Consider the following 25,897-nt stretch of genomic DNA (forward strand, 5'->3'; position numbering starts at 1 on the left):
ACTTTGGTATCTATCTGCATCAGCTTAGTGTAAAGGTCATTCGCCTCAATAATGGCCCTGCTATTGATAGGCTATCATCCCAAATCGATCGATGGATTAAACTTCCCTTATCTAGTGCTGGCAGAATTGCCATCATTAAGATGGTGGTGCTCCCTCGTTTTTTATATCTATTTCTTAATATTACTATAGCCCTGACGAGCAGTTTCTTCAACACCTTACGTGGCATGCTCATACAGCTAGCCTGGGCTGACAAGCAGGGCCAGACTGGCCGTGGAGTGCACCGGGCATTCCCCTAGTGGGACACCAGGATGAGGGCTGGTTTTGGACCCCTGGGGGCTGTTTTTGTTACCGGGGGCCGGTATTGCAGCATAGCTGCAATTTCAGCCCCTGGTGACAACAGCAACATGAAGGGAGTGGTGTTTCCAATAGGACCCGCCTCGGCCGGCTAAGATGTTTGCCAGGGCCGGTTTCGTCCCAGCAAGCAACCAAGAATCAGCTGGTTGACATTAACCATGCCCTATGCATGCAGAGGGTTTGGAGTCTCTGACTTCTACCTCTACTATCTTATAGCACAGGCACATTTTCAGTTGTATTGGTATCATCCGGATGCTTTCTTGCAATTCCTGAAGCCGGAATGGACTCAGTCCTACCCTTACCCTCTACCCACCTTTATGCCAAGAGGCCTCCCCAGGACTCACTCGGAAATACAGACTCTCCCTGCTATGTACTGGGGCTGGAATAGACTCCAGCGCTACTTGGGCTTTGACCTCTTATATTCCCCACATATTTCCCTCCCAGATAACCCTTGGCTCCTGGTGACTGCGGAGGCTTTGACGAAGCAGACATTGGCCGCATGTCGGCTTCACACACTGGGCGATATCTTTGCTGATGCGACGCTGCTATCTGTGACTTCATTCACAGAGGGACATGACGTGTCCTATATGGACAGGTTCAATCTGCATTGGCTTCACAATACAATTCGTGCTACACTCCTTTCCTGCAGAGCCTGTGGACATCCCACCACTTACCATGGTAATCACGACCCTTGACAATGCCCATTTGTTTTTTCGAATATACCACTCTCCTCTCCTTTTAAGACCTGCTGGGATGGAGAGGGCTCAGGTTGCCTGGGAGAGAGACTAGGGGAACCCACTACCGGACACAACGTGGGACTATTGTCGTGAGCGGACACGGTTGGTTTCCAATAACCATCGACATAAGCTACTCCATTTCAAATATCTACACCACCCCACAGCTCATTGCTAAAATTGACCTCACCAAATAACACAGTTGTCACAGATGCACGGCAGAGCATGACGATTTCTCGCATCTGACTTGGAACTGTGCTCCAATATTTTCTTACTGGGAGGATTTTCTTTCCATTTTATTGCGTTTGATTTTTTACTTACCCCGACCCGACTAAGGGCTATTGCATATGAGAATCCGGCGTTATGCCGCCATTGCCCTCTTACCGGCTAAATGTCAGGTGTCCCTGCACTACCACGGCAATGACTAAGGCATGAATTTGTGATCTGGTATATTGCGACGCCACTAGTGATGTATATGCAATATTACAACCACCAGCCTCCAGACCAAAAAACATATGGAAACCACTTTGAGACTACTTGTTGCTTTTCCCTGTTGCTATAGAGGGACCCGAGGATGGTTGATGCATACACTATTGGATTAGCGCGAGACTTGAACACATATATTCACTGATATGTCTCTGTTGTATTCTTCACTAAGACCCTTATAGGGGTGCCCCTCAGCTTGTGATTCACTGTAGTTCTCTGATTTTCTCCACACTCTCTCTTATGCTGTCTCTCAGTTTGCTCATACTTTTATATCGTCTTTAGTAAGTACCATTTATTACGTATATAGTGAAAACTGGCGGGAATTTTTCTTTATTGTATTTTTCTGATAATTGTGCTTTTTTTCCCAGTTCCCTTGTATATTTCTCATGCTTCTTAAGTACTACTTTACTGTTATAAAATCAAATAATTAAAGATATTTTTAAAAAAAACAACAAGAACACCAATATGTACACAAGTATTGCCACACCAGCCTTATTTCCAAACACTTCAAAACATATTGAGTCCTGCAGTTTTCTGCTAACTTGTCTCAATCTCCGCGGTGGAACCAATCATATCTTAAATTCTATGAACCTTCCCTTCCACCTCACCAACAGGCACAAGCAATGAGGCGGGTACAACTTAGGTTGATTTCCTCGCTGCCCTCAAAGTGCGTAAAGTCATTGCTCACAGAACTGTGCCTAACCAACTCAAACATGCCACCATCCTTAAATTACAGGAGAAACAACCAAACATGCAACTGTATCCCATTTCTTTGCATGATTTAATTCCTTGGCTTGAAACAAAACAGTCTCCTTGGACAAGTTACAGTCAAATCATGAAATAGAAGAGTACCTCATGAAGAGAACAGAGGAACAATTCAACGATAAGTACCAAGATCAAGAAAAAGTCCTGATCGCATGAAAGCCACCTGACACCAAGAATCACAATGACACTAAATTACCCGGAAACTGAAACTGATGTAATCTGGGTGAACCAAGCTTCAAGGATTCATTTCTGGTCATAATTGTCAGGGCCAACTCTTCTCCACTGTATCAGCAGTCATAAATATCAACAATGGGATGCTACAAGTTTCGGCCTGGCAGTTTGGGCTGAACTTTTCCCGTTGGAGCAGGGTCGAGATTGATTTGCATAATGGCTAGGTTCAAACTGAGGCTGCATGGTGTGCAAACAAACGATGGATTAGGATGCAGGCCTGAGTAATTACCAGTGGCTGAGATTAATTCAAGCATTCCAACCATCACTTTTATTGTATACTCCAGGGCTCAGCCACATTACCATTCCTCAATCCCCATATGAACAACAAAACAATCAAAAGTAGGCTGCCACAAATAGTCATATCAATTGGAACCTCCTTGAGCGGACAAAAAGGTCCTGAAAGCCAACATTTTGAAGGCTGGTCCTTATCAAAAGTTGTAGGCAAGATACAGGACTGCTGATATTGCCAATCCCAAAATCCTGCTCATTGGGCCTGGAAACCCATTATCAACGCTCTAAACTGGTAGAAAACAACAGGGGCTTTGCTCTCATCCAAAGAGAACATTTAACTCATCACTGAGAATCTGGATCCCCCTTCCATTATTCCTATGTGAACAACGACAAAGAGGGCATTCCACCCAATACATGCCATATAGGATACCCTCTTGCTGCTACTCCAGTCTCTCAAGATCACAAGTCGTTGCGGCAGTTCTGTCCTGTCTAGACTTCTTAAACACAATCTGGAAACACCTACATACTAAAAATCACACCCAAACTGCAAAACCATACAGTCTGCCTCCTCTCTGGACAGAAGAGCTCTAACCATAAGACCAATGCCATTACCACTGTGAATAAGCTCCCGAGTAATCAAGGGATGAACTTCAAGACCTCAGACTAGTGCATAGAGCATACAAGGTCAGGACCCCCACGAACCTGGCCAATCTGTTCTGGCCCTCCCAACAAAAAAAACTCTGACGGTTGGCTTCTGAGCACATATATTACCTTCCTCTGGAGAATGAATATAGTTTTAGAGGGAAGCTATTACACACAGAAGGTGGGCGACTTCGGAGTGTTGAAAACACCCCTTACATCAAATGTGAGTGTAGACAATCTCAACATATCCAAAATCTTTAGAGGGAGTCGTTCATGGATCAATTATTTAAAAAAAAATAACGTTCAAATGCTTGTATTATAATGATACATAGTTTAAATTTTAATTGTTAGATACACATGCTTTTCCACCATAAGCCGTACACTTTTGGACAGCATATGTTTCACAAGTTGACCGCTTCTACAGACTGAATAATTAAGGAACCATGAATTTGTCTGTTGTGTTTAGAAGGCGCGGTCTATTTACACGAGTCTAGGCATATTCTGGTGTGAGGTAAACTCTTGATTCCACGTTAGGGCCGGAGGTTACATCCACAGCCTAATAGCCCCGGTCAGTGCTCCATTCTTCTTCCAGCTGTACCTTTCTCCTAACTCCCTATCCAGACCACACACCATCCTTGACTCAACATTACAGACACCATCTCAGACATACAGGGAGTCGGGACGCAAGGGGCACTACACACTAACAACCTTTTTACAAAAGTCTCCCCATTTGAGAATTCACCTGCGTATACAAAAAGGTTTTATGAAGTACAAGCAACTAATACAGATTCTCCCAGCCCTACTCCACTGATTGCTTGATAGCTGCACAAGATGTAGCCCAAGGCCACGCCCACACAGGGACTGGAACTCCCACTGCAGTTTCCCTCATGTCCTGAAGCCTACAAAATGCTTCACTGGCCTCTTTTTCGCTCCAGGCATTTTCGAAATGTTCTTGTGGTGGTATAACCGCAACACAATCTAATAAATATCTGTATCACATACTTCACGCAAACACACAAATACCAATGCATCATGTGTACTGTCTACAAACACAGACTGTGCACACACTGCACATCTTAGCATAGCTGTAAACACAGACTGCAAACAATGCACCATTATCAGTGCATAGTCCAGGTGAAGTCCATGTGGCCTATAAACATTGCACTATTTCTATCCTATCACATGACTAGCAGCCTCAGGGACAAGCACAGACTGTGAACGTGGCATTGTGTGCGTAGCGTAGAGACAAGTAAGAAGAACCGCTGTATCAAGACTTCCTGGTAGGTGAAACGTTGACCTTTGGGACGTCCTGTCATAAAGCTGTGCCATTAATGTGAGACCTTGGGAGTCTTATAACCTTTTAAGCAATCTGCCTGAGAAAGCCAAGACTGCTTCTAGCCAGAACTAACCACCATGAAATCTCGGTTGTTAGCGTTGCACAATTTGTCCGATCAGACATGGCTGCGAACTGCACAACAAAGCATTACACAGGTTTGGGATTGTAAATCTAACATAGGATTAACCAACTTTCATAGGCACAGTAGTTGCACATGTCAACAACGCGAACATCCTTGGTCCTACGTGACTGACCACAAAACCCTGATGTGGGCAAGCGCAGAAAGTGTTGAACAAACATGAATTCAACACGTCATGTTTCTGAAGCCACCTGCATGGGTTTGATCATGCCCCGCTGCAGAGATGGCACCATGATGCAGCCAGCAGGAAGACCAGTGGTGTAGCGATGATGCCATAGCCTCTAGTACAAGCGAAGTAACTGGGCCTCCTGACACTATTGTATTTCTATTCCCAGCATTGCATTTCTGAAAGTAAAGACCATTCCCCTAAAAAAGCTTTACCTAAGTTAACAGGTTGACACTTGTAAAGTGCATGCACACAAAGACATGGCATGAAAGGACCCCACACTCATACTGCTGCCCTCGCATAGACACCCCACATGCTGCACTCAAACAGGCACAACTTTCAACCTGTAAACTCCCTTACCCTGCACTCACAAAAGACAAATCATGTTTTTATACAGGCACACCCCTCACAATGCACTCACAAAACATGAAGGCTATCCTGCACTCATACAAGCGCACTGCTCAAACACAGGTACTCCGCTCACTAGGAAGGTGCAGAGTTTGGACAGATGGAGGCATAAGAGGCACAGGCTGATCATGTGGTGCATCATTCTACGGATGCACTTCAAACCTCTTGAAGTAATCTACATTGAACCCTGAACGTCCACTATGGTTATCTAATCTCCCACAGGCCACACTTGGACCAGAACTGCAGATTATGCGAGTTTGGATCTTTGTGGACTTTTGCAGGAATTTCTTGGCATCAACAAAAAGTCCCACTTACCTCATAAAAAGAACTGTTGTGGTTTTCTTTATTTTGCAAGCATATGCGAAAGTAAATGAAGAATTAAAGAAAGAAAAAAAGCATGGCAACTAAATGCTTCAATATACTATTAACAAGCATTTGCAATGCATTATGTCTCGCATTTACACGAGTTTAAGCTATTGGCATTGTAAATTACAATGCCTTTTATTTATGCTTTAAAAACATAAAAAGGCATTTTGTCATTCACAATGCCAACAGCTCAAACTCTTGTGAATGCGAGACCTATTGCATTGCTTGTTTTCACTCGCTAAGATAGCCCATAAGCCTCACCCCCTCATGCGAAGGAGGGAGGGTGCCAATAGAGGAGGCGAGCGTGGACTGGCTGAGGGGAGGGAGTGGACAGCGAAGCAGCCGAAGCTGCTCCTGGTTCAGCTCAGTGTCCCTGAAGCGGGCACCGCGCTTATTATGAAAGTTTATTTTAAAAAAATACATTAAAAAAATAAAAAGAGAGCGGTGTCCATGAAGCGGGAGTCGCGCTCAGTATTACATTTACATAAATAAATAAATAAACAAACAGAGCACGGTGTCCCTGAAGGGGGCGCAGGCTAAACATCAAAGTTAAAACAAATAAAAACATTTAAAAACTGAGCACGGTGTCCCTAAAGATGGCGCCGCACTCAGCATGCAAATACAACAAAAAGCACCCGCCATTGTCCCCATAAGTGTCCAAAAACAAAATAGCGCTCGAACCCTAGATAAAGCCAACCGTGTAACAAGCCAAGTTAAAGGTCCAGTCGTTATGGGCGGTAACAAATGGAGACAAGGCGTTACTAAGGAGGGACTAACAAGCCTCATAATCAATCCGAAGCCGGCGTGCATGAAAGACAATGACACAAAGCCAATGACAAATATGGGCGGAGAGTGGGTGGGGCTGCTAGTGCATACCCTAATACAGCATTTCTCGCAGAGCGAGCAATGCATGCGCACTGCCGCTAGGCTCGGCCTAAAAGGTAAAGCTTCACTCTGGTCTGCCATCTTGGAACAGCAAAATATGACAGAGTATGCAGAATACTGTTTCAAGATGATGGTATGGTTTTGAAGCTTTAAGCAAGTGCTCTGCATAACAAAATTCTGGTCCAGTAGCAATGGCTGCTGGGACTCTCATTACACAATTAAAACCTAGTCTGCATTTGCAGATGAGCGGCTAGGAGATGAACTAAAGAACATATCTTCTCATGGTGGACTCTTTTGGGTACAGAGTAACACTGAGTAAGCAGACAAAATACAATCACTTAGACTACCTTGCAACCTAAAGACCAGCGGTTGGCTACTAGGGAGAGCCAAACAGTGGCAACAAAGCCAAAGGCTGAAAAGGGCTGATGATCTGCCCAATTGTATGTATGCTGTTCAGAAGTGCTGGTGTGAATGATGACACTGTCTGACAAATAAATGAAGTGGGCTTACCTAAAGTCCATTTTCTTTAAGCTAGATTATGTATTATTTCTGAGAGTCCATGAGGCTGATGAGACAGCTAAAATAGCCTTTTAGTCATAAGCAAAAACACAGAAAAAGATGAAGCACAGGAAGCAGGAGTGCTGGGGTCCTGGGCTCATACACAGAAGAGATACAACACTGGTCAAGAGCATCGCAATCGTCCCTGAAAGGCATGAAACAAATGAGGTACTGCAGGACCAGGGCAAGTTTACTTCAAATACATGGAACAAGTATGCTACTGCAGGACCAATCAGTGCAAGGTTTCTTCGAAGAAATGAAACAAATGTGTTACTGCAGAGACAGTGCAAGCTTTCTTTAACATGGAAAAAGCGGGGTAGTCTGGGTGGGTGCAAGCTTCTTTCAAAGACATGGAACAAGTATGGCACTGGGTAGCACCGTTCAATGCCTCCCGTAGGTGCAATGAACATGCAACATTTCAAATTTGGTACAGGTGCAAGTAACCGTACTGGGGTGTACGAGTGCAACTTGACTCGCATCGCAAGAATTCCACAGATTAAACAGGTACAGCACAGAGCAAGAGTACATGCTTTCCTTACACATACCGATCTGGTCAGAAACAATGTCAACTTCTCTTGCATGCACAGAGCATGGACAGCATCTGAAGCAGCAGTCCAAGCCTATGTGTAAACACACACAATGTATAGCCTTTAGCGTCAGTATAAGTTCCCTTCACACACAGCACAGGTACAAGATGGTCATTAGCCGTGCAAGCAAAGATATCCTCACATACAATACAGGAATCACGCTGGCGGCAGCATCTAAGCTTATTTCAGACACAAAATACCCAGAGTAAAATATAGAGGTGAGCGAGCCACTGAAGGCTCAAGGCAGATGCTAGGCTCTGGTTCAGTTTGACGTCCTCTTGAGCCATCAACCCAAAAAATTATCTGAGATGTCTTCTGGCTTTTCCCTTATACCCAAACTTTAATCTCACACACCAAGAACGAAAGACAAAGCTTTAAACTTTGCTGTCAAACAGGAGCAAGAAAGGGATACCAATCTAGTTGTTGAATTACGCAATGTGAAATTAGAAAACTTTGGAATAATTCGGACTTGGCCCCCTTTCCAAATTGTGCGATCGTAGGCAATTATTTTATTGTGACGCCTATTTTTTCGTTATAGCATATGAGAAAGCCTTGAAATAAGCGAGGGTGCGGCCTGTACACAAATATCTCTTGTATTTAAGTTACTGAACTATAATGTTGCTCCATGTAAAATGAGAATACATCCCACATATAGGGTGTGCATCACAACTGGCTTGACTCTTAGTTTGCAGTTCACTAATAGTATTGTCATCAGAGTTGGGTGTGACTGCATGGATGTTTCTAAGTTCACGTTTAAAAGATATCACTTTTGATAAACTCCTCTCAATGCAGGGATATAATCTGATGTACTAAAGTGAAACGATAGTCAAAGAAAAATACCTTTTTGAGGACAAGTTATCGTACTTTCCATGCCAAATGTTCCCATGGCTCCACTCATGCTTGGGCTCTTACAACTGAGACCGCCCTTGGCTTGAAACTCCATTTTTGATTTGTTGACTAGCCCACCTCTATACAGCACTTTGTACAATAGGTACTCCAATTTCCCCTGTCTCAGTGTCTCGCTTTGGGGAGCAACATCTTGTTTTCCGAGATTCTGGCCAGCTTCCACAGGTCTCAGAAGGATAACTATTTCTATTTCTGGTTTTAATAAGGAAGAATTGTGCATTAGCGACCCAGGGTAGTTGTTTTAAAGTTACCTGTGCATTTGTTTAGCATAAACAGTGGTCTTCAAACTTAAACGATGAGCCCCCTCAGAATTTTTTGCAGTTATTCTATTAAATTGCCATTGCTTAAATATGTCTAGTCATATTTAAACATTGCAGTTAAGTTCTGTTACCTGTTTAAATGCAATCAAACACGATTGCCAAATATACTATTCTGGTCAAGCAGGATTTACTAACGCGTAAAAGTATCCACAGTGAGATTATTAGAAATGGGGGGTTTTGAAGAATATTTTGAGTCCCTTCTCTTTTGACACAGCTAGGATATAAATGACAAAAGAGGTTAGCGATGGCCCGTTACAAAGAGGAGAGGGTTACTGGAGTTCACTTTTTTCTGCTTAAAACAAAGCACTGTTATCAGCATGATACAGCTTTTGGCCAGAGCCTGGCGCATCCCTTGGAATCACTTGAGTCCCCCCTTACGGGGGCTCGCCTCCCAGTTTGAAGACCCCTGGCATAAAATGAAATAAACAACGCACAAATCATTAACTTCCCCCAGTTTCAACACTCTGTCCTAAGTAAGTCCATGTTCTTTTACCGACTACCATCCCCCGTCAGGCTGAATGCAGTGATTACTGTGATTGTCTTCCAGCTTCATGGGCATAACTTGATAGTTGAAATCTGCTGGCGCCAGGCAGCCAGAGTCGAATGGCGCACTCTGCATTTACAAAAGTGAGCATGCATACTTCTTGGCTATTCAACGAGTGCACAATGAGGGCTTTATCGTGCTTCCGCAGGTGCTTCAGTAGGTTCTACTACTCAGAGTCTAACTTGTGCAGCTGAGGAAATTGGACAGAATTAACCGTAAGCTCCCAGTGCTGTGATAGCTCCTGTTGCCCTAGTAGGAAGTAGTCCTGCCATCAATGTTACATCACTGAACTTATAGGGATTCTGAAAAATCCAAGCATCACACAATGAACAAGTGTTGCATATGAGCCACGCCCAGACAGCAGGAGAGTGGTATAAGTGTGATATGTAGCTGGTGTTGCATTAAGGAGCACTCAGTCCAAAATATATTACTTGAGCATTGTGTGATAGCCAGTCATTTACAGACAGCACATTGTCCATATAAATAGCCACTAAATTTGTACAAACATACAATTTGCTGTTACACTATACTGCACATAAATGATAATTTGCGGAACCGAAATGTCAGCAAATGTTTGTTATTTGCGCATCACCAAGTAAAGTGTCTTCATTTGTTTTGATCATATTAAAATCCCTGTTTCCATCACACTTTAGAATTAGGGGGGGAAAGTGCATAATTTGTACTTTCTTAACTGTTTATTTTGAAATTTGTAAAGTTGATGTATAGATATTAAAATGTTATTGTGTGCTAGAAGAAAACAACTTCCTACAAACTTTCCTTTCGCACCAGCACGATTTTCTTTTTTTTATTGATCATCACAAAAACAAAATATATACATTTATTTATCTTAACATATATATCTAAAACAACAGAAATCCTTCAATTAAGGCTTAGTCTCTTAAAATAAATGACAAGATGCGGATCATAATTTGTATACAATTTCCAACAAAAAAAAAAAAGGGAAAGAAATAGTGAAAATCTAGAGAAGGAGACATAACAAAAAAAAAACAAAAAAAAAAAAAAGACGGACGACGCATATAAATGATGATCAAACAATTTCATCACCGCCAACTATAATCCTATCTAAATCAGCATTCTCCTACCCCCCCTTAAGTTAGCCATCTAATTTACGTTTCCATTTTTCTACTGGGGCCCATATCCGTTTCCCAAGCTGCCTTGCATTCACCCCTTTTTTTTCATATAAAGCTTTCTCTATGGTGTAAATAGCCAATAATTTTGAGAGCCATTGTTGGAACGAAGGGGGATTAGATGGATTAGATTTTCACATAGTTCACTTCACAAAATCCTCACACTTTGAAGTAAGAGAAAAAAGTAAACACCAGTCTTCATGTTAAAAAGACTAAGGTGCAATTTATCAGAAGACGAGACTGATATTTGACCTCTGACTTTGAATGCACAACAAATGTGACCAGATAAAAACAAAATCTGAAGTCATCCTTAATGCCAGTTCACATTCAGAACTTCAGCATGGAAATGTAGGTACCCTCTCACCTTCCAGGGCTCAAGGAGCTGTTGAAATTGGGCCCCCTCCCACTCCTGTGCTCTGGTGCATTGCTCCATATGTAGCTATGAAAGAATGTCTACACAAAAAATCTAAAGCTCAGTGTACTATAGTGTACACACATCTCTGTGGAACATGCTTAGAAGGATGGGCCTTGCTTGTTTCTTATCCATAAGAACTATACCATGTCATAGTGCCTGCTGAACTCTTGGAAGTAAAGCTCAGAATACACTTGATGCAAACAATGCTCTTCAGTAAGGTGCAAATACTCAGATCAGGAGCATGAGTGATTCATCGAGCTGGGAAAAACCTACGTTTCAGGGTGGGGATGGCGGCAAGTAAAGTGGATGTTATATTGTATTGTATTGTATTTGCATTTATATAAAGCTTACTACCCCGGACGAGGAGTTGAAGCGCTTTTTCAGGGAGTAGCACACTACCCGGGAACCCTTGAAGGATTAGTGTTTATGACAGTAATTTGAGTGGTGTAGAGAAGACCGATGGGGGTCAGGTAGTGCCAGTGTCATGTCGTTCAGGCCAACCAGATCTTCTGAGGCACATAAATGCCAATCTGACTGCTACATGTCTATTGTGTTGCGAGGAAACTGGAGAAGAGCGCAAGATTGATTTACAGTAGGGCGCTTCTGGGTAGGGTTTCATGAGATGAGATCTTGTTCTGTAGCTCTCAACCAGCAACCATGTGCAGGCTCAAGTTCCAGCAGCAGAGCCGGTGCATAGAGGCCATCGATCCAACACTCACTGCAGAAACGAAGGAACCTTCAGGGACGCCATGATGCATCAGCTGACACGGTCATTTATATAAAGGGGGGCTGTTCTAGGAGGAAGCAGCAGCGGGGCTCTCTCCATCACTTCCTTCTCACAGAACACGGACAGAGGCTCCTCCCTTCATGATAATCATTTCGAACACTGAGAGGACTGCAAACCCGGAAGGAATGTTTAGCTAACACCGGAAAGAGATTACTTCTACTCTTTGTGAAGCATCAATAACAAAGGATTTCACTCTTTGTACGATATCAATGACTCTAATAATAGGTCATTGCTTGCACACGGATTCCCTTCCATGCAAGACAATACTGAGAAATGAGGATTTCACTCTGTAAGACATCACTAGTTTTGAGGAATCTATTGTTTACATGATCTCAGTAGCATTAAGGCATCACAAGCAGTAAGGAGCCCATTCCCATACCATATCACTTGCTATGAGGTTTCCACCAAATTTACTGTATGGCATCACTGAGAAATTTGGAGTGTACTCTCACTATGACATAGCAAGCGATGAAGATTCCATCCCCATTGCGACAAGACTAGTTTGGAGGAGTCCTCGATCTACATGACATCATTAGCTGTAGGAATGATACTCCTTGCAAGATATCAAAGGCAATGAACATTCCCCTCTCTTTAGAATATCACTAGTGATGGGGATTCCATCCCTTGCAGGACCTCACTGCGGATGAGGATTCCAGAACTAGACAGGTGACGTCAGACAAAGCATTGAAAAAAAGAGCTGTTAGAATGACCACGCAGGTCAGCAAGAACAGCGATATAAGCTCCCATTCTGCTTCTCCTGGATTGTGGTAAGAGTCCGTATGTCGGGATCATTAAGAGAGTTGTAGAACTCCATCCTTCTCCAGACGAATGAATGCGAGTGGGCCTTAACTCAAAAGTCCTGTATGATGGCACGGCACCATTGGAAGGAGTTTAGCTGATCTGCGCAAAGAGGCTTCTCAGACCCTCAAAGCACTTCTTTTAGCGAGGAGTGGCTGAGTTAAAGTTTTCCCTCAAAAGTGAAGAGGATTAGACAACAGCTAGTCTATTCGAAACGTAATAAAATAACATGTTTACTGTCAAAGCAGGTACAATTAGAAAGAATTAATTATACAAAATGATGTGCCAAAATACCATAATTCAATACTGGGCTCAACAGGGCCGAGCAGGGGTGGGGATTGATAGGGAATAGGTTCACCCCCGCCAGGGTCAGGTCTGTGCGGCAGATCATCGAGACTATCAGGGAGATTTTATTTCAAAGAAGGGGATGGAGAATGGAGAGCCACGGACCCACTGGGCTCGAAGATAGCCTCAACCCACTTTTGCTGCGATCGGAATCCCCTTTTGATTTCTGTGCCTCTTCACGGGGAAGAGTAAACAGCTTCATAAAGGTTGGTGGAGGAAGAAAGAGATGAGCTTCAATGGGGGCAAACATTGGAACCTGTCTGCTGGACCCTTTACTGCACCCTGGGCTAGTCAAGTGAAACTTTAGTATGGACTATCAGAGCCAGTGCTTTCGGCTAGAGTTCAACCACCGTCCCAAAGTGAAAGGAGGGGGGACAGATTTTGGAGCTCTGAACATTGCCGTGTACCAGGGGCCCACCAGGGAAAAACATGTGGGATACAGTGCGGTGGAACAGGACTGTATCCTAAATGCGGTTCCTGTGGAAGGAGAGAAGAACTAGTTGGGGAGATGCAGTGACCCTCTGTGGCTGGCACAGACTGCCATGACATCCGGGCCCAGCTCCCTGCATTATCAACTTCACTGAGGCACCTACCTTGTGAGCGGCCCCAAAGGAGGGTGGAATGAGAAACCATTAAATGAGGCCCATATTAGGGAACCTCCAACAAATCCTGTTGGGGAGACAATCTGTGTTCTCTCCAGTTGCTGGTCACCGCTAAAGGTTGAGATGGTGGCAAAAAAAATGGGGAAAAGGACTTTCTAATCCCACATAGTTCTGCAGCCGGAAGGGTCAGGCAGCAAAGCCCCCAGACAAAACCAGACTGATGCTGGGCTGCACCACTTGATCAATGCCCGAGTTCTGATCTGCATTAGAGAACAGGTTCAATGGAAGTCGCTTTGCATGGAATGGAGCAGCCGTTGAAGGGCTTGAGAAGCAAAACAGTTCAGAAGAAGCAAGAGGAGGTAGGGGCTTTATGTACGGACATTATTAGGTGTCACATTAGTGAAGTCTTTTTGATTTAACTAAAATGATATGTACAATGTATTTACTTACAAGGGCTTTCGGTCAGTCCTTGCGACCCATTGTTCTGTTTTTGTGCCATTCACATTTTTATTATGCCCACTACAGCATACATTTTTTGCTTTTAGTCATTTTATTTTCTTAGATTGATGAGGGACCAGGACCTTCCCAAACAAAGGTTTGCAAACATAGTGATAAAACAAAACAAGCACTAACAAAGTCAAAAGTCTGAACAACAATACCAGACCTATTGGCTTTGCCAATGCTTTCTAGGTCTGGGTTGACAGACCAGCTGTCTGCAAGACCTTCTGTTACCAGATTGTTAAAAAATACATTGAATGGGCTTCCAGGAGTATTTCTCTGTCACCGCCTGCTATTGGCCGTTTGGTTAATTCCACCTCCTACAAAGTGTTTGCATTCCAATGCATGAGGGTCTATTTTACCCCTCTGAAAAGTACTCTGAACCATCACACATGATGTTTCTTATTTCACAGATGATATGTATAAGAGAAAGCAATCATTTTTGCTTTTAAACTCCAAATTAATTTTTTAATGTTTACTCTGGACTCAAAATGCAAGCTGTTCCTTTGCTAATGCTTGCCCTTGAATCCGGTCTCTCTGCTGTCCCAACTGGGCTCAGTTTAGAGCTGCTGCGATTTTTCTACGCTTGTCATATTGAGGAACTGCTTAGCTGAAGCCATTTGCACCTCTGGAGTAGTTGACGTATTGGCCCATAAGGCAGACACAGGGATGTTTTTCCTTTTATCTAGTTACTTGATACAGCTAATAAAAAACATTTAGGCCTATAATAATGTACCAGGCAGTCTGTACTTACTAGAACAATCACAGATGATGGCAGAAAATGTTGGTTTTTGCAACTTCACAACCTCATTGTGCTCTTCTTGTGCGGTCTCTGAGCATAGGTTGAAGCCAAACTGAGGCGAGTCAACCACTTCACAAACGGATTAGAAACAAATTAATGTATTTATGGTATACACCCAGAAACTTGAACTGAATCATCCAAAGAGGTGCTTCTTGGTAATCGGGTAGCGATGGACAGTCGTGGGATACGGCAAAAGACACTGCAGTAGGCAGAATATCCTCAACGATTAATGTCAGATGTTCTCCAACAGGTATCAGGAACTGGAAAATAAACTAGTCAGTTACTAGGTCTGAAAGAGTACTCCAAAGGATTCAGTTCTTGGGTTTAAAGTATTAACGTATCCTCAGGATCAGCTTCCCCGTGAGCCAGTTAGAAGTTTGGGCTACCCCAACCCTCTGCTCAAGAGTTATCTGTGCAGATGATTCAGGCTGGAGTCACAAAGATGGATTATGGAGCAAATGGGGAGGGAGAAACCTTGCCAGGTATTGGTGCTTTTAGGTGGATCAAGGATTCTTTCTGGGTGTTCAGAAGCACAGATACAGGCTTCATAAGGTCTGTACCTTTCGAAGCATGACCCTGCACAGCAAAATAAAGACAGGGTCTCAGGCGGCACCTCAGGCCCACGCGGCAGAAGGGAAGAGATCGGGCTGAAACCTATAAGGCACGCCTTGCTCGTTGCACCCGAATATTAAATAAAAAATGCACAATATAACGCTGCTTTCTAAAGTCAAAGAGCCCGAAGTGTAAGTAAATTACAGCTCACTCCATTTTTTTTCCTTTCTCAATTCACCTAGTTTCATCTCTCTCTGTTCTAGCTCCCACCCTCAAACACCCACAACAAAGGCATTCCGCCCTTTGTGTACAACAGAAACCACGTGCTTTTGTTTGCTGGGGTAGTGAAGTGGCCGTTTCTGCTTAAGCAAACACCTCACCTGCTGCAGAGAGGCCACCCACCAGCATAAGTTAGTTTTTGCTGCCAGCTGCGCTTTGGGGTGAGGCATATGGCGCTTCTTCTGAAAAAACAAGCAGCCCTTCTAATGACCCTCCTTCACACACAACAAATGCATGCTGCAAATAGCTGCTGTACGTGCAGTGACACTGCACGCTTTTGTGGTGCCCAAGCATTTTTTTTAATTTTTATATAGCGCGAACTCGACCCGAATATATCAGGTATCAGAGCGCTCTACATGAGCGCCAGTTTTGTAACAGATTGACACATCCATTTTTGTTAGGCATGGGGAGATTAAGTGATTTGCCCAGAATCACAGGATGATGAGCGTTGTTGCCGAGACTCAGACCCAGTTCCCCAGCTTCGAGGTCGACCTATCTAGCCATAAGGCTACATCGTCTCCCATTTGCATTAGTAAGGTGGTGAATTTTAAAATTGTAAAATGTTTTAATGAATTTCAGAACTGCATACCTGTCCTAATAAAGGGGTCTTTTACTCACACTTGTTGAAGTAAATCTGACCATTTTGTACTATGGGGGGCTCCTGGGGGTGGCATCCCCAGGGATGTCCACCCCTGGCCAGCTTTGGCCAAATGGTATAGCCCTGGTCCTAGGGAGAACTCTCATTGGTCATCTTTTACGTGGGGGCAGGGTTCAGAAAGCCTTTAGAGTACCATGGGTTAATTATGTAATTCTGACGCTGTGGTCCTGTCCTATTCTTGTCCCTCCCTGCCAATAATTTTTGGTTGTTTCCAATTTTTTTGCTGGGGGTGGGTCGTCTGTAGTTCTGGGGCTTTAGGTTTTCGCTTAGGACAGGTGGTAGACATTGAGGAGCTTGCGACAGGTCAGAAGGGTTGGGGCATCGCAGAGGGTACACAGGGACATGATGGTTGAGTCACGAGTGAAGGTCAGTGGATGTAAGAAAGGGGATGATGAAGACAGATTTTAAGAATGGTTTGGGAATTTTTATTGTTGGGGGAGGTTTAAGGATGGGGGTTAGAACTTGTTTATTGTATTAGTGATGCAATGAATTTCAAAATTGAAGTGTTTTAATGAGTTTCAGAACTGCATTAATCTGACTGGCCACTAAGGGTTGATTACCCACCCATATTCCGGGCTTGTACAAGTTTGGAACTGGTCCTAGTTCAGACGGCCACCACACTGAGGTCCAGAGAAAGGTGTTTTTTTCCCCGCAGAGTACCACCTTTGCCTTGTGGGAGTTCAGCTTCAGGCTGTTGGCCTTCATTCCGCTGGAAACATCAGACATGCAGGCGACTAACTTCGTACGAGTATTGTGGGTGTCGTTGGAGAGGATGATCAGGGTGTCATCAGCGTACAAGATGGTGCTAATATTGTGGCCTCAGGTGATGCTGGCAAGCAGTTTCATGTAGACATTGAACACCGTGGGGCTGAGAGACTATCCCTGGGGTACTCCGCAGATCAGTTTGGCAAAAGTGTATGGGCGCAGGCTACCTGAATGGGTGCGCCCAATCAGGGAGCTGATCAATCGGATACGAAGTCTGCGCGTGCCCGTTTCATCAAGGCCTTGGGAAGATGATTTTTTTGTTCCACATCGTAATTCCAGCAATGCCCTTTCCTGTATTCTTATTCATCACAGTATCAACACCGTCAAAGCTTTTTCTACTAGTATGTTTCTAGATCTCTACATATGCAAAAATACTCCTTGTTTCACCACAGTTGTTTGTGTTGGTAATGAAAACAAAAAGCTGTTTTCAGTCGGAGTATCGCCTTTTTTTAACACCACCTCTTCTTTCAAAATGGATTGGAATGCATACCTTCACTTACTATTCAGCAAATATTTGGCCATCATTATAGCAATATAAACCAAAACTGCTCCTTATCCAGATCCTCAGTACTTAATATAATACTTCACATGGTCAGTGTTATGCCTGTAAGTTGTTCTATAGTTCTTTGTACCTCAACCATTACTATCTCAAGATACTATTTAGACAGAATTCAAACTGCTAAATGTGCAAATAAATAATTCTAGAAAATTCTCAATGAATTTCATGAACCAGATTGCCTAGTCCTGTTACTCAAGATTTTGTAGACAAACTGGCAAATCATTACACGGCCAAAGCAGACACCCAGGACTCCTACTTAAAACAAAGACAAAGCACCAGTGCTGACCCTTTTACAAAAAAACAATCCAAGAATACTCTAACCCAGCCTCTCCGTTCCTTCCAACACATTTCACACTATCAATTTATGGACCTGTTCAAAGCAGGCAGGCTTGCTGGCAGCCCTTCTAAACCCTGTCCACCGCAAACCTTCAAGACAATTCTTCTAACAACATCTGCTGCCACACCAATAAGAAGAATCATCAACAATTCCTTAACTATCTGAATATTCCCATAAGAACTCAAAAAGTCATACTTTTGTCCATTACTGAAGAACTCAAACTTGGACCCACTGAACCCGGACAACTAAAGACTGATTACAAATGGACCTTTCCTGGGCAAACCGATAGAAAGAGCAGTGTTCGCCCAGATGTCACAATTCATTGAAGATAATGCCATACTTTCAGACTTCCAAACCAGATTCCGTTGAAGAAGAGGCACAGAATCTGCCCTCAATGCCATCTGGGATGACCTGAAGAACACAGTTGACCGCAACGGGGTTGCTGCGCTACTTCTCTTGGACCTCTCGACTGCCTTTGACACGGTTGACCATGACACTCTGATACAAAGACTCTACGAAGCCGGCATAGAGGAGACTGCTCTAAACTGGATCGCATCCTACCTTCACAACAGAACTAATGCCATCCATACCCCACCTTTCTCATCCAAACCGCACTGCACAAAAACAGGGGCCCCTCAAGGCTCTATCATCTCGCCCATGCTTTTCAACATCTACAAGAAGTAAATACCGGCACTGATCAATTTCACCTCACATGATATAACTATACAGATGACACACAAATACTCCTTCAACTGAAATGCCCCAAAGACATTGGAAGCTTGCCAATTTTCAGTTCTCTCAGAACCGTGGATCAATGGATGACATGAAGCCATCTAAAATTGAATGCTTCCAAAACAGAAATACTCACGTGTGGCGATTGGAAAGATTAACCTGCTCACCGTGTGCCCTGATGATCTGGAAACACCACCTAAATTATCAAAGAAAGTAAGAAACCACGAAATGACCATGGACTCCAAGCCATCAATGAATGCCAAAGTGGACAAACTAGCAAGTTCACGCTTTGTTACTATAAAAACTCTGCGACCTATCGTTCCCCATTTGGGATTTCCACAAAAGATCCAGGTTACCATCTCCCTTGTTCTGTTCAAACTCAATTACACCAATAGCCTCTACCAGGGATCACCTTTAACTACCATGAAAAGACTACAACGGATTCAGAACTCCGCTGCCAGACTACTCTTACATATAAAAACGCAAGACCACACCTTGAAAGCCCTGCATTTGTTACCCGTTGCCAGAAGATCCATGTTCAAGCTGCTTTGTATCCCCCACAAATCGATATATGAAACAGGACAGCTCTTCATCAGGAATAAAATCAACGAACACATTCAACAAAGGAACTTCCGCTCTAGCGTGGCACCTTGCCTCAAAATCCCAAGATACAAGAAAGAAAAAAAACCTTGGTGGCACATCCTGCTCTGTTCAAGCAGCCAAACTATGGAACTCTTTACCCCCAACATAATGTCCACAGATAACCCACATTATCTTCAGAAAACTCCTCAAGAGTTGGCTCTTCCCCACATAACCACCATACGCAAACAGAAATATACAGCACATCCCTCTGAATAAAAGCATTTATTTGTACAATAGATATGTACGTATATATGTGTATTGCTTTGCATAAACATGTAGAATAAGTGTTTTTTTTAAATATATGGAAATTCATTAGTTCTGCTTAACAAATGTACATATTACTGATAGTTACATGATTCTATGTTTTTAACATGTATATAAGTGACTGCATAAATAAAGTAAATCTTTTATTATAACTGTTTACCTACAATTGCTTCACTTTTGAATTACAAAAAAATATATAAATAAAATGAATTTAAAGTACAACAACACTTGAAAGCCGGAGTTTAACGCATCTTTAATTTACATATACTACCTCTCTTTATGCATCCATATACTCCATGTATATTCCATGTACTTATGGACGTATGTATTTGTTACTTTTCTTCCAATTCAGCATATCCACAGCACTACCCTATACCTCTCTCAATATATCTTCTACCGCAACTCAGACTCATCTCAAACCTAATACTCTTTCCAATGCACTACCCTATTTCTCACCCTATACATCTATCTATATATCCTCTACCTTCACTCTCTCATTCATCCCAAACCCCATACCATGAGCCCCCAAAATAACCCTCTCAACTCTTCCCTACTCTACCCCTCCTTGCATCATCTCATACCTCTTACTATTCCGATCCCCCAAAACAAGCCTCTCAACCCTTCCCTCTGACTCTTCCCCCTCCACCTCCCTTTCACTCGTCCCAAGCCTCCTCCTACTGCAATGAGCTCCAAAACAAACAGAAACATTCTAAATCCTTCTCTCTTCTATCCCTGTGCCACACTTTTCAATCCAATAACAGACTAACATGTCCACCACTCAAGTTACTTTCATATTTTACTATACTAATTCACCACTAATCCTTTATGGGTTCCGAAGTAGCGTGCTACTCACAGAAACAACGATTTGACGCCTCATGAGGGGTTGTAAGCGCTATATAAATGCATTTGCAATACATGTCCTACCTAATAAAGCGGCCTTTTACACTCACTTGTTCTGATTTTCTTCACCAGTCCCATCGAATTGTGGTGTGGATAAGAGGTGGGGAGGCTGGCTGACAGAAGGTATCTACAGACCACATCTTTATGTTTACTATATAGACATTGCAAAAATGCGACATGACCACAAAAGGAACTAGGAGAACGGTAAGAATGCGGCGTCCTTACGGAGCAAAGCGTGCTCATGGTAACTGTTACACAAGCAGTGAACCACTATACAAGAAGGTTTTATATAGCTAGTCGTGGATTGCGACTCGCGGTGCTGGAAATGCGCTAACACGTTCCCCCGCTTGAAGGGATGGATGCACAATACAGTCTGCAGCCAGGCGCGCAACACCCATTGGACTCAAAGGGCTTCAGCCCCCCCCCCCCCCCCCCCCGTCGTGTGTGGCAGCCCGGGATGAGACACCTTCCCGGGCAAAAAAGCAGCCGCACCCGAGCACTTCACAGGTCTTTAAAATGCCATTTGCATGTTAATGAGGCCTTGCTGTTGTTTCACCCCTTCTAAGAGCCCCTGCAGCTCCACTCTGCCGATTGCTTAAAGTTCAGCCCCCCCGAAATTTTTGCTCAGCCCCCCCCCCCCCCCCCCCCCCCCCCCCGGTATTTGGCTCTAGTTGCGCCTCTGTCTGCAGCGGGTGCATTAGCCCTGCGAGGTATCTCGTAGACACCACCAGCCAAGTTAAGAACACGTTAGTAACATCAGTCGTGATTCTAAGTTCACACCCAGCAACCCCCAACCTCGCCCCCCTCGCTTCCGCCCCGAGCAGCTGAATATTGACTCGGGGTGGAACGAAGTAAGGCGGCTGCTGAGAAGAAACCATATGAGACTGAATACAAACCCTCTTACAGACTTAGCAACCCCTCCCCTCCCCCCAAAGCCTTTGATAACACACCCTACATCTGTTAACAAGGCGGCAGGTGTTCAGTAACGTGTGCATGTTTGCATCCGCCCACAACCAAACTGACGTGTATTTTAACTCCAGACTTGGAATGCCCGCCCGCTCACACACCGGGCACAGGGGGCGGGGGTTCACAGATAACTGCACCAGCTGCACTAAAACTCCCGTTGCATACACCGTTTGCATGCATTTGTGTTGCGCATAGCCCCCACCCACGGCCATGTGCCTCCTCGCTTCACAGCTGTCCTTCCCTAGGGCCCTCTTCCAGGCGCTCGAGGGCCACGTGCGCATTGCCTGGGCTGCAGAACGTGCCATGCTGTGCGTGAGAGACCCGTGCATGCCTGGCCTGGTTTGTCTGCCTGGCTGTAGCTCTGGTACAACGCAACGGGTGCAGGGTCTGTCGTGCACATCACAATGTATGTGACGTCTATATAACAACAACAAAAAATCGCTGAAGGCAATCCACTCAAGTAGTTTTGTGTTGGGAACACCTCCCACCTACGTTTCCGGCGTGGATATGAATTATGGGGTTAGTGGCATCTTCAACACATCTCTGTACAGTCTTTTTGTCACTAATACTCGAGGGCACGTCATCACTTTAAATGGTGTGCTTTTTATTATTTAACCAGGTCAATGACACTTCTTGCCACCTGCTCTCCGGCGATTAAAGTGTGATGACTTCAAAAGAAAAACATCCGGTAGAAACCATTAGCAACTGTCCAACAGTAAATGCGAAAACGAATCATTTCACTAACAATAGTTTGGGCGCAGAACCTTCTCTGCAACAGCAATACAACTAAAGTAACACCGAGGGCGCGCAAAACAGACAACTTCAGTCCTTCTGCTGGGTGAGCCTGTGGACTTGAATATGGAGTTGTTACATTGGAGGAAAACGCACCAAAAACGCGGACCGACAAGAAATGTTAAACATGTACACACACAAGTACTCCACAAATAACAAGACAGCGCTGTTTATTCTTTCAAGGTTAACGACCACTTTCTCTGGACCCAGCTCACATGGAACAAGGTGCAGAATGGAGTATGGCTCACACAGCCGCCCTTCCTCCCCACAGCCTGAGAACTTCGGTGCCCCACACACACAGACGCACAATACCTACCCACGTGACCAGGGGGCACTCCAGAAAGGAGTCCATGAGCTCCGAGATGGTTACATCCATGTTGTTGAATTCCGGGTCGTAGTTTAACGGGGCTTGTCTCATTCCAAGCACAAAGGAGAGCGGCCCATGCTTCGCAGATCAGGAATCCCCTTTCTTGAGAAGTGGTGCTGCCCTCTCTAATGGGTGAGGTGGCCCATCTCTACTCCTGGAGGGGAGGGCGCCTTCGCTGCTGCTGGTTCCTGTAGCTCACACCCCGGCGGGGGGTCAGAGGCCCTCCCTAGGGGGAAAGTGATGCAGAGGAGGAACAAAGCTTTCCAACAAATCCTCTGAAGATAAAAACGCCAGCAAAAAAAAACACCACAGACAAAAAAAGCTTTACAAATCCAAGTAAAGTTGCCGTTTATCCAAACCCAGGAGCAGAACAGACGCTTCTTTTATGATAATCCTTGAAAAAAAAGTAGCGAGACAAGTCTTGAATTTGGGAACCCCCTTTCAGAGCTCTAAAAGTGGAAACAATTCACGAGTCGGTAGTTGGCAGTTCTGTTTGCGAAGTTGTAGCCGTGACCCGCAGGGAGGCGGCGCTGGGTTGAGCTCGGAGTAACACAGGGAACGCACTCCACTGAAGCACAGCGACTACCTGGGCAACGTGCACCGCCTCGGAGGATGGACACCCGAGCTGCCCAATTGCAGAGGAGGGCTGGGTCTGCCAATAGGAGCGCGCCGTTACAGGGTCGGTCTGCTCCTCTGTGAACAAAGCCCCCGAGACCAGGAGGGGCGGGGCTAGTGAGGTAGGGTGCGAGAGGCTGTCTCTTGTTGTCCACTAATGGACGAAGAGAGGCTATTGTATGTAGCGGGAGGAGCCTAAAGTTTTGCCGGGAGGAGGCAGGACAGTGAAAGTGAGAGAAAGGGTTGTGTGCGGCAAGTGCAGAAGAATCCTTTCAAGGAAGAGGCTAGGATGAGATGGTCATGTGAGACTAAGGGGAAAACGCGTTTTAAAGTGTTTATGTAAGAGGAGGCGACACAGTTGGGAGCGCGTGTGCCTGCTCGGAAGGCGAGCTCGAGCCTGGTGTGCACTTGGGGTTCTCCAGTATGGCCCGGCGGGATGTCCCCCGTGCAGCCCTGCGCACAGCGAACTGGCGCTGTCTTTGTCTTGTGGAGGTGTGTCTGTGTCCGGAACCAATAGGGACCCGACCCAAGCCCTCGAATGTAGCCCAGACCACTGACCTCTGCCTTACTGAGTTAATGGTCAGAAAATCCCCGCTGCAGAGGGAGCCTGATGGTTACACCTACTCCCAAAGTCGTACACCCAAAAAAACTCGCTGTAGCCTCAGAAAAATACAAATGTTTCGGATTCAATATATTTTTGGGGACTTTTTTAAGAATGTAATATAACCCTAGTCCCCGTTCCACCCCCCTCAAATGCACTCTTTTTCCCGACATTCAAGAAGTTACGACAGGTAATGACATTTAACATACTTCCTGTGACCGTCGTAGGCTCATGTGATGTATTGATTCAAACGTTTCGTGGAGACCTGAACACTCTCTTCCTTTCCTTACGGAACACTTTTTAAGATTATGGAAATCTCCGCAATCCCTTCGGTTCTGACCCCTCAGCTCACATACTCTGGGAAACACAGTAAGCTGGTCTCCAGGCAACACTAGATCTATAAAAACATAACTCAAATACATACATTAATAAGGCGTTGAGGGGGCAGAGGGCGGGTATGGAGTTGAGGCTTCTGGGATGTGCATGCACCTGTGTGTATTATGTTACATAACTGCATGTTTACCTTTTGTTGGTCATTTAATGCTTTTGGAATCTCGCCAGCGAACATGGTTCCGGAATTCTCGCTCAGTGGACTAAGGGTGGTCTGTTAATGGTATTGCACAAGAATATTGACTGCTCAAAATTGTGGGGCCAACATATTGTGGCAAAAACATTGGAAAGGTCAGTTTCTATAGGAAAGCATGAGTTTATGATGGTTACCCCCACAAATATGTACCTTGATGAAATCCATAGCTTCAAGATATGTAGATGTGGAGTTAATAATATTAAACCTATAATTACCTATATGCACTTACCTTCTCTATATATTGGCTCCACTATATTTTTGCCCTCAAAATTGTGTCACTGAACCCTATAGATATTGTATTTGATTCTGTTGTGTAGTGTTTAGAGGTACATCATATTGGATAGTGGCCGCCGAGGTAGGAATACACTAATATATTGTTTATAGTTGGAGTATTTTGGATCATGGTCGGATACAGTTTGATACGGATTTGTGTGGACCGTTATGTGTGTGCCAAAGGACTTTGCTATGTGTTTCGCTCTGATGGTATCAGAGTCTGGGTGAAAAGAGGCAGGTGCTGAAGGAGGCTGCATCAAGTTCGAGGGAGGATGCTGGTAAGAGGGTACCAGAGAGTGGTTGAGAGCATGCTCTTGCCAAGTTAGGGTGTGCAAAGCTGGAGGAGAGAAGAGGGAGGCTGCCGCTGGGGAAGGGTGTGCACCGCTAGGCCGAGTGGCGACTCATGCCTAGGAAAGGGTTTGGGAAGGCTGATTTTTTTGAAAGTGCAGCGCCCGGGGCCATAGGTGCTCTACATCCTAAACGGAGAGTAGAGCTTAATTGTAAGTGGTGCAGAAAACACATGGAAACTGAGGTTTCAACTTAGCTCTGCAGATCAGGGGTCAAAACTGGTAAATATCAGACTCGGTTCCCCACCCACCCAGTTGGACTTTAACCTGTCCGTTCCAGCTTGAAGCTGACTTTTGCAAATATGTTTTAGTACTCGGAAGTAACTGAAAGGTAACATGCAGCCGTATATGAAATGACCAAAGAAATGAAGCTTTACTTCTCACCTGTAAGGGAGAGGGGGCTGTGTCTCTGGAAGGTATTTGTGTGACCGGTAGGGAAAATGTTTGTGGGAAGGCTGTATGACTCTGGGAGATAGGAAGCGGCTTCTAAGGGAGGCCATGTGTGGGGGGTGGGTAGCGCAGGCTCCATCTGAGGATGTTCGAGGCTGCTTTTGCTTAGGGGATGTGCATATGAGGCTGGGGTAGAGGAGGGTACTGCTGAGGGAGAAG

General features: G+C 44.5%; 1 protein-coding gene across 7 annotated transcripts in view; it reads right to left on the bottom strand.

Moving 5' to 3' along the window:
- Window positions 1-23,664, bottom strand: part of CCDC88C (coiled-coil and HOOK domain protein 88C) — a 460,272-nt gene extending 436,608 nt beyond the window's left edge. For 5 of the 7 annotated variants that reach the window (XM_085626546.1, XM_085626541.1, XM_085626545.1 and 2 more), the window contains exon 1: window positions 22,816-23,454. In XM_085626546.1, the coding sequence (XP_085482672.1) occupies window positions 22,816-22,917 (102 nt within the window). In that variant the 5' untranslated portion in view covers window positions 22,918-23,454. Of the gene's footprint in view, window positions 1-22,815 lie in introns of all 7 variants that reach the window. The other 2 variants (XM_085626543.1, XM_085626542.1) reach the window with 1 other exon arrangement.
- Between the last annotated feature and the right edge of the window lie 2,233 nt (window positions 23,665-25,897).

This window comes from Triturus cristatus, chromosome 9 (assembly GCF_964204655.1).
Source record: "Triturus cristatus chromosome 9, aTriCri1.1, whole genome shotgun sequence".
Lineage (NCBI taxonomy): Eukaryota > Metazoa > Chordata > Amphibia > Caudata > Salamandridae > Triturus > Triturus cristatus.